General features: G+C 35.4%; 1 protein-coding gene across 5 annotated transcripts; it reads left to right on the forward strand.

Moving 5' to 3' along the window:
• The first annotated feature begins 374 nt into the window (after window positions 1-374).
• On the forward strand, window positions 375-9,208 carry sgk2a (serum/glucocorticoid regulated kinase 2a). Of its 5 annotated transcripts, XM_067371044.1 has the most exons (13): window positions 389-554; window positions 968-1,197; window positions 1,289-1,341; window positions 1,498-1,555; window positions 1,864-1,947; window positions 2,387-2,518; window positions 3,536-3,648; window positions 3,742-3,778; window positions 3,862-3,948; window positions 7,720-7,815; window positions 7,912-8,067; window positions 8,158-8,247; window positions 8,399-9,202. In XM_067371044.1, the coding sequence occupies exons 2-13, from the start codon at window positions 1,180-1,182 to the stop codon at window positions 8,558-8,560; spliced, it is 1,086 nt and encodes a 361-aa protein (XP_067227145.1). In that variant the 5' UTR covers window positions 389-554; window positions 968-1,179; the 3' UTR covers window positions 8,561-9,202. The 5 variants fall into 5 exon arrangements, with proteins under 5 accessions (XP_067227148.1, XP_067227147.1, XP_067227146.1 ...); XM_067371046.1 differs by lacking the exon at window positions 2,387-2,518 and having other exon boundaries at window positions 387-554; window positions 8,399-9,207; XM_067371045.1 differs by lacking the exon at window positions 1,864-1,947 and having other exon boundaries at window positions 387-554; window positions 8,399-9,207.
• The last annotated feature ends 1,040 nt before the right edge of the window (window positions 9,209-10,248 follow it).

The raw sequence follows: 10,248 nt of genomic DNA on the forward strand, positions 1-10,248 counted from the left end.
TTGGTTGTCATGATATTTCATTTGTGAGGACATTCGGCCCTCATAATATAGCTAAACCTACACACACTTTATCTAAATGAGGACATAGACCTCTATTGTTTTTATATGCAGCTAATAAATACTGACTAACCCAAAGCCACACCCTAACAGTTCTACATTTTCAAAAACAAAAGATTATTTAAGCCGACTTTATTTATTGTTTTTTACAAATGCGAATGTCCCCAGATGGAAGTTTTATCTGATTTAACTTATTTAACGTGTTTGTGTGTAATTTGTTATGCTCTGGAGACATGTCTCCAGAGCATAACAAATTACACACAAACACACACACACTGCTATCCTGAGTGTACAGTACGTCTTTCTGGCTCACACAAACACAGGCTCTCATATCTAGTGTCATGCACACATGGGTTGATCATTCACCCGGGCCTTTAGCCAAACCAGCTGCATAACGAGACAGTTCTGAGACATGGGCAGAAAATGATGCACTTCAATAACACTTTATCAGCAAAACTTCATAAACTATATATTTAACGCTTACTCCAAACAGACAGGTAAGATGTTTCTCAGAACTGTTTAATTTTCAACAAATTATTTTAAATGCACGTTTTTGTCTGCATCTGTTATGACCATGTTTACACTCTGTTTTTATTTTTATTTTATTAGAAACTAGAATTTAAACAGCTTGTCAGTGTATATACTAATATACTTCCAAAAGATGTATTATTATGCTATTATTATTATTATTATTATTAAAGGTCATAATTGACCATCCAATAAACAGATGGTGTTGAATAAGAGGAATAAAAACATGAATAACTTAATGATTATGACTGTCACTTACAAAGTGATCTTTTTGTTTTACTACATTGTGTCTAACAAACAAACAACACATTTAGTCATTCCTGTACGCTAACTATAGATGACCTTTTGGAACATTGTGTTTATTCATAGTCCTAATTTGCAGGAGAATTGCAAAGCTGTATTTACTGTGTAAACTCATTCATGCTGAGTTACCAAATGTCCTTCATGGGTCTGATGTGTCACCAAAACCTGAACATCCAGTTTCTCAGTGGCACATCTACAGTCGGACCAGCATAAGAGTTCAGTGCTGGTGGACACATCAAATCTTTACATTCAGGACTGTAACTGCTGTGAGACACACAAGGGGAACAGAAGATGGCTCATTATAATCCAGTAAGAACTATTTATTCTTCACTCTAACATCTTCAGGTTTTAGATCAGCCATGCAGATTCATATTTTTAACATATTTAAATGTCCCTTCAGCCATTATCGTCACCATCAGACGAGGTCAATCTGGGTGTGTCCGTCAATCCTCAGTAAGATGCCACTGTTTTATTAGTTATTTGTCAAAAGAATCATGTAAACCTTTCATATGCGCAAATGAACACAGAAATGGATTTATGTGCATAGATAGAGATTGTGATGCAGTATCATAATAATTTGTGCTAGAATGTTGACATTTATTGTTTCAGTGCCAAACCCACTGACTTTGACTTCCTGGCTGTGATTGGTAAAGGAACATTTGGGAAGGTGAGGCAGGTCTGACGCCACTATCTGATTAACATTGTACCTTATGACTTCAGAAATGATTAACGCTTCAAAGGGAAGTCTACTAAGGTTACCTTGATGAAAATTTTTGGGTTTTTTTCACTGGGATTGTTTTAAAGGCTTAAGTGACCTTCAAAAAAAAAAATACATATATATATATATATATATATATATATATATATATATATATATATATATATATATATATATATATATATATATATATATATATATATTACAGAAATGCTATATTATCCAAAACAATATCTGAGATATCATGTGGGTTGCAGGTGCTTTTAGCAAAACTGAAAGCAGATGGAAAATTCTATGCAGTGAAAGTTTTGCAAAAGAAGGTTATATTGAAGAAAAAAGAGGTTTGTATTTGTTTGGTTGTTTTTTACCATGCATATTGTTTTTCCATATAACCAGCCCTTGAGAGACTTTAGTGTTACATATGAAAGATCAAAACTCTGATAATGATAGAATCTAATCTAATCTAATTTTTACTCTGTCCTTTGCACCATGGCAATATATTACGCTACTTGCTGGCCAAAAGATGGGCTTTTTATTTACTGCAGTAGCAGTAACTATTTACCACATGTTTTGATGTTGGAATATAATTAATAAAAATGATCCTGGTATGTAACACACAAGCACTGTTAAAGTTGCTTGCAGAATATCATTGTATTGCTATTGAGAAGCTCGTCTTGAAACTGTTCCAGGCTGTAGCCTTGTCACTTGTCTTCTAGATGGTGTCAGCTCATATCTGTATTCTCTTGTTTACCTCTGTCAATGTTGCGTTGTGTACAACAGCAAAAGAATATAATGGCAGAGAGGAATGTGCTACTCAAGAGTCTGAAACACCCTTTTCTGGTCGGGCTGCACTACTCCTTTCAGACCTCTGAGAAGCTTTATTTTGTCCTGGATTATGTCAATGGTGGAGAGGTATGGGAAGAAAGCATGGCTGATAGTGATTTTAAAATTTGCACTGTTTTTCTATGTGAACATATTGTAAAAATGTCATTTATTCCTGTGATGGATAAATCAGAATTTTCAGCATCATTATTCCAGTCTTCAGTGTTATGTGATCATTCAGAAATCATTCTAATATGCTGATTTGATGCTCAAGAAGCATTTATTATTATTATTATAAATGTTGAAAACAGTTGTGCTGCTTCATATTCTTGTGGAAACCATGATACACTATCATTTAAAAGTTTGGGGTAAGATCTTTTTTTTTCTTCTTTTTTTAAAGTAAAAATTAATTTTATTCAAAAAAGACACAATTAATTAATCACAGTAAAGATATTTCTAATGTTAAAGATTTCAATTTCAAATAAATGCTGAAAACCTTTGGGGAAAAAAAAAAAAAAGTATCACAGTTTCCACAAAAATACACACTGCTTTCAACATTGATAATAATCAGAAATGTTTCTTGAGCAGCAAATCAGCATATTAGAATGAAATCAGGATCATGTGACACTGAAGACTGGAGTAATGATGCTGAAAATTCAGCTTTGATCACAAGAATAAATTCCATTTTACAATAGAACACAGTATAATTATTATAGTATAATATTTCACAGTATTGTATTTTTGATTAAAAAAAGGTGCGCCTAACAGACCTCTTTCAAAAATTAAAAAAAAAAAAAAAAAAAAACTTACCAACCCCAAATGTTTAAATGGTAGTATATTTATCACTAGATAAATAAGACTACTTAATAATATATTACTCAGACTGAAGAACTGTTTAACGTAACTGTAGACTGTATTGAGATGATCTAATACAACAGAATAATGCTAAAGAATTTTTAATCAGGAATTACAAACAGCTACCATTTGGGGTCCAAGGGAGGCAGGATTTTGACAGAGGGTAGGATTTAGCACAACATTATTAATGACAATATTTCGAGTGAATGTATTAAAAGAAGGTCTAAGTGGTCCTCTCTTGTCGCCCTCCAGCTGTTTTATCACCTGCAAAGAGAGCGATGTTTCTCAGAGGCACGAGCTCGTTTCTACACAGCTGAGGTGGCCAGTGCCATTGGCTACCTTCACTCTCTCAATATAGTTTACAGGTCAGTAATTGGGACGCTTTCGATTCATAGCACATTATAATCCCATTTACAGTTGGCCTGACCTCACTTTCATATTTTCATGTTCCCATCTAGAGATCTCAAGCCAGAAAACATTCTATTAGACTACCAGGTAAAACTAATTTGAATTTAGAATTCACATAATATGAACAATAATAAATACATTTTGAAACCTTTGTTTCTCATCTCTTTCAGGGCCATGTGGTGTTAACAGATTTTGGCTTGTGTAAAGAGGGAATAGAACCAGAAGGAACCACCACAACCTTTTGTGGCACTCCAGAGGTACGAATCAAGATGCAAATACAGTGCTCAGCATAATTGAGTACACCCCCTTTGAAAAGTAACATTTTGAACAATATCTCAATGAACACAAAAACTATTTCCAAAATGTTGACAAGACTATGTTTCATATAACATCTGTTTAACTTATAACATTAAAGTAAGGTTAATAATATAACTTAGATTACACATTTTTCAGTTTTACTCAAATTAGGGTGATGCAAAAATGAGTACACCCCACAACAAAAACTACTACATCTAGTATGGCCTCCATGATTTTTAATGACAGCACTAAGTCTTCTAGGCATGGAATGAACAAGTTGGCAACATTTTGCAACACCTATCTTTTCCCATTCTTCAAGAATGACCTCTTTTAGAGACTGGAGAGTGATGCTCAACTTGTCTCTTCAGAATGATGCCATCAATGAAATGCAGCTCCCTGACACCAGCAACACTCATGCAGCCCCACATAAGGACACTGCCACCACGTTTCACTGTAGGCACCATACATTTTTCTTTGTATTCCTCACCTTTCCGACGCCATATAGTTTTGAAGCCATCAGTTCCAAAAACTTTTATCTTGGTCTCATCACTCCAGAGTATAGAGTCCCAATAGTCTTCATCTTTGTCAGCATGGGCCCTGGCAAGCTCCCTAGGCTTTTTTGCGCTTGGGCTTTAGGAGAGGCTTCTTTCGTGGACAGCACCCATGCATGCCATTCCTCTGCAGTGTACACCGTATTGTGTCATGGGAAATAATCACCCCAGTTTGGCTTTCTACTTATAGAAACTGCAGTGAACTTGTATGCCGATTTTCTTCAACCCTTCTTATCAGAAGACGCTCCTGTCAAGGTGTTAACTTCCGTGGACGACCTGGACGTCTCTGTGAGATGGTTGCAGTTCCATCTTTTTTACATATTTGTACCAATTTTGCTATAGTATTCTGATTGATAAATAAAGCTTTGCTGATCTTCTTGTAGCCGTCACCTTTCTGGTGTAAAGAAATTATTTTCGTTCTTGTGACATTTCTCTTCCATGTGGTGCCATTGCTGACAAAATGAAATGGGAAGGGGTTTTAACACTCTTTTATAGTCAACAGTCTGCTGGACATCTGTGTAATGAATGATTAGACTCACCTGTGGTTGAATTCTTGTTAAATTAGACATTTGTAGTCTAAAATTTAGCTTTACTCCAGAGACTTTCAGTGGGGTGTCCTCATTTTTGCATCACCCTAATTTGAGTAAAACTGAAAATTTAGTTCTCTAAGTTATATTATTAACCTTACTTTCATGTTATAAGTTAAACAGATGTTATATAAAACTTAGTCTTGTCAACATTTCAGAATTTTTTGTGAGATATTGTTTAAAATATTACTTTTCAAAGGAGGTGTACTCATTTATGCTGAGCACTGTAGTTCTGACCTATTCATTCCGAGTTAAAGGGTTAGTTCACCCAAAATGAAAATAATCCCATAATTTACTCACCCTCAGTGAGGTGTATATGACTTTCTTCTTTCAGCTGAACACATATTAAGAATTATATTAGAAAATATCCTGTCTCTTTGTAATGGGAGTGGAGATAAAAAAAAAAATAAAATAAAAAAATAAATCGCGTCCACATAAGCACAGGTTTAAAGAAATCTACATCCACATGAAAATGCAAAAACACGCTATGAAGTGCTTTCAAAAGCCATGTTGGCCAATCAGAAGCCTAGAAAAAAGTTTATTATTAGTTCTGGTAGATTAAACATTGTCATTTTACTAAGCATTTTATTATTATTATTATTAATAATTCTATAAACCAGAAAATACAATGTAACATATTCATTCAAAGAAAAAGCAAACAAACAAACATTGTCATAAGCAGTGACTGGGACATTCTAAAACATTTAACGTGGCTTAATGTAGGCTACTAAGACAGTGATATTAAAAGACCAAACTCAGTAAACATCATACTAATAAACCATACTATGTACAGTAAAGCAGATGAGCCCAGAATATGAACACAATGTGTTTAATTACACGTTAAGTGTTGTCCTCACATAGAAAACCGTTATTTAAAAAAAGTTTTTTGGCTATGTCCTTCATTACAAAACTCGCCACACATAAACAAAGGAGACAAAATCTGACGTCAAACAAAGGAAATAACTCCAATGTCACTGGCCAAAATCTCTGGTTTCACCATCTACACGACAACGCCATAACCAGAGTTTCTAAAAATCTTCACCCTGGTCGGAGTTTTAAAAAAAATTCAGTTTCAGTTACCGTTTACTGCATTTGCATGTGGATGAACGGCCAAACCGCATAGAAAAACCTGCGGTTTTGAAAATACCCGTGTTCGTGTGGACAGGGCCTTAGCTGCTCCATGTTAACTTTTGTTACAACATATGCCATTGCCACACCATACACGTGTCAAAGTAGCCGGAGCAACTTTTCTCTATTTATGGATATGACAATACACACACAGGTGAGTAACGTATAGAATTTCCCATGAAAACTAGGTCTAAAATATAAACACTTATAATAAGCTTACCATAGTGAATCTCGGTAAGACAAAAACATGTTTTGAAAGAAAAATTGATATAAAGTAGGATGTACTACATATCCAACTATTAGTTAAATGCACAGTTATGGTCGCACATGCGCATTGAGTGGTCCAGTCTGAAAAATGCAGTTTTTTGTCATGATTTGAGCATTTAGAAACAAAATTTATGAAACATTTTTTTAAACAGATTTCATTAGTGATTTCAAATATGAAATGTAATCATATGCTTGGTTAACAGCTTTGGAGAATTTGATGTTTCCCCATTCAAAGAGATAGGAGCTGCACTTGCATGACTGAAATAGATGCCTGAGAGGCGTTTCAAAGATGGCCCTGAATGTGTCTGTGAAGTTTCACCCATAGATTTTTTTGAATTAATTTTTTTAACTGCCTATTTTGGGGCATAAATGCGGCGATTCAGGCTGCTGCCCCTTTAAATCCTCGCACTCCCCGCCCCGAGATCACGACTGCCTTAAACAGCATAAAGTTCACACAGCTAATATAACCCTCAAAATGGATCTTTACAAAATGTTCGTCATGCATGCTGCATGCATACATCGGATCATGTGAGTATAGTATTTATTTGGATGTTTATATTTGAATGAGTTTGAGGCTGTGCTCCGTGGTTAATGCTAACATTACACACTGTTAGAGAGATTTATAAAGAATGAAGTTGTGTTTATGAATTATACAGACTGCAAGTGTTTAAAAATGAAAATAACGAGGGCTCTTTACTCCGTGAATATGGTAATAAACGATGGTAACTTTAACCACATTAACAGTACATTAGCAACATGTTAACAAAACATTTAGAAAGACAATTTACAAATATCACTAAAAATATCATGTTATCATGGATCATGTCAGTTATTATTGCTTCATCTGCCATTTTTCGCTATTGTCCTTGCTTGCTTACCTAGTCTGATGATTCTGCTGTGCACATCCAGACGTCCTGCCTTTGTCTAATGCCTTGAACATGAGCTGGTATATGCAAATATTGGGGGCGTACATATTAATGATCCCGATTGTTACATAAAAGTCGGTGTTATGTTGAGATTCACCTGTTCTTCGGAGGTCTTTTAAACAAATGTGATTTACATAAGAAGGAGGAAACAATGGTGTTTGAGACTCACTGTATGTCATTTCCATGTACTGAACTCTTGTTATTCAACTATTCCAACAATTTCAAGCACCTTTAATGTGACCCAAAATCATGTGATATTCTCTCACTCTTAGTATCTGGCACCTGAGGTCCTACGAAAAGAGCCCTATGACCGCACGGTGGACTGGTGGTGTCTTGGAGCTGTGCTCTATGAGATGCTTTACAGCTTAGTAAGTTTGCCTACTGGCTCAATATATTTTATTTAGCTTAGCCTAAACTTAATGGAATATAATAAAAACATTTTTTTGGATGATTGCGACAAACAGCCTCCATTCTACAGCCGGGATGTATCTGAGATGTACGATGCAATCTTGCATAAACCACTTTACCTGCCACCTGGAAAGTCCGAGGCCACCTGTCACCTGCTCTACGGACTCCTACAGAAAGATCAGCGTCGACGAATTGGAGCTATTGCTGATTTTGTGAGTGACCATCTGGAGGTCTTTGTCATTGTGAAACTGTTTATCAGGCTAAGTGTCACAGTTAATGTGTCAACTGTTGTGGTTTTGCAGTTGGAGATTAAAAATCATGTGTTCTTTGCCCCCATAAACTGGGATGACCTCTACCACAAGCGAATCACGCCTCCATATAACCCCAATGTGGTAGGTTCTTACAAACTCCCTCTAGGCCTTTGGTCTTTGTTGGGTACCAAAGATTATCAGTGTACCATTTCACTTTATGTAGGTATTCAGTTCTGTTCCATCTGGAACTAAAGCCGATTTGTGTAAAAAGGCTTGTGGCATGTTTCTCCAGAGAGGCCCTGCAGACCTTCAGCATATTGACCCAGAGTTCACCAGAGAGATGGTGCCCAACTCTGTGGGCCGCACGCCAGAGCCCACGCCCAGCTTGGCCACCAGCAGCTCCAATGCCTTCAATGGCTTCTCGTATATCTCTGGAGAAGATGGCTTCCTCTGAGACATGCTTATGGATTAAGGCTTCACTTACCTTCAGGTCAGTGTGAGCGCAAGGCGTTTCTGGACAATGGAAAAACACTGGACTGTAATCAGGGTAAAAGATGCAAGGCAGGAAACGCAGCTGTTGGATGATGAGTTTTGCTGATTTTGCATTCATAATAAAAATGGAATATTTCATCAGTATGCATTGCACGCGTGTTCGCTGTGTAAGGACATTGCAGGAGATGTTGATTGCACCACTAGAAAAGCAGTTAGTTGCAAAATATGTAAAAGTCTAGATTTCTGATCTTGCTCGTCTCTTAGGGATTGTGGATCTTTGGCAATATCCTTGTCTAATATTCTTTATCTGATAACTGAAACGAACATGGAAAAAAATGCTTTGCTTTGTAACATTTTGTGTAAAACTTCCTGTATTGCAATGTTTTTCTGCTGTTATTAAAAATGTCACATAATCAAATCTATATTATGTATGATCCATAAATGTGAACATTATGTGACTGTGCTTTATGAAATCATGTATTCATGCTTAACATGTCTTGAGAAATGAAACACCACTGACAAATATACAGGATATATTTTTTCTCATTGTGGCTATACAGATATACTGCTAATATTGTTACATGTTTTTGTTTAAAGTTTAATAAAATCTTTTCTAAAGGTTAACTTAATCTGTGTGATGTCAGAATTCACTGTGGAAAAAGTACAGATATATGTAACTTTACCTTCCTCTGATGTGGCACTTTTTTTCCATATGACAAAGCAGCAATGAATTCAGGCTAAAAACTCATTTTGTGGGAGGGTCTGGGCCTTAAGTCAAACATTTGAGATCCATTGCCACAAAGGACCCTATTAAGCATGTGGTCACATAAATGTACATTGTGAGTTTGTTTTAGGATGAAAATCTGGTCATTTATGGTTTACAGTTTAGGGGCTCATATAAGGCAGAATAGCAGTGTGTATTTTGGTCTCTTGTCACAAGTCCTGTACTTATTAACGAATAATGGTTTAGCATTCCTGTGACCTAGTAGATGAGAAGTAGACCAAAAAAAAAATTATTTCAACAAAAAATTACTCTGGTAACAATGCTAACACAGTATGTATACAGAACTCATCTCCTATCAATTACTGATAAAGAAAACATCACATAGCCTAATATTTGCATATTAAACTTGTCAATTTAACTCTCTATGGTGCTTCATCATTCATAAATGACAGAGAAAATCGCATTTAAAACAATAATAATATTCAACCAAAAAATTATCATTTGATGTCATATGTATTATCATATGACATCATCTTCATCCAATAAAATTAAAATCTATGTGCCATGCTTGACATTTTTGGCAACAAGGACATGAAGGAGACATGAGCACGTTAGGTCACATGCTGCCAAGGCTCCATTGTGAGTTTATTTTAGACTAGGAAATACATAATTTCGATTAAAAAAATCGTTGTACATGTGTTTTCTAAAGTTTTTGGTAATTATAATAATATTTAGTAATAATTATTGATGAATATGGGAAAAAATAGTATTTTACACTAGGGCGGTCAAAAAAACGTGTTAATTTCGATTAAAGGTGCCCTAGAATTAAAAATTGAATTTATATTGGCATAGTTAAATAACAAGAGTTCAGTACATGGAAAAGACATACAGTGAGTTTCAAACTCCATTGTTTCCTCCTTCTTATA

Source organism: Chanodichthys erythropterus, chromosome 20, assembly GCF_024489055.1.
Source record: "Chanodichthys erythropterus isolate Z2021 chromosome 20, ASM2448905v1, whole genome shotgun sequence".
Taxonomy (NCBI): Eukaryota; Metazoa; Chordata; class Actinopteri; order Cypriniformes; family Xenocyprididae; genus Chanodichthys; species Chanodichthys erythropterus.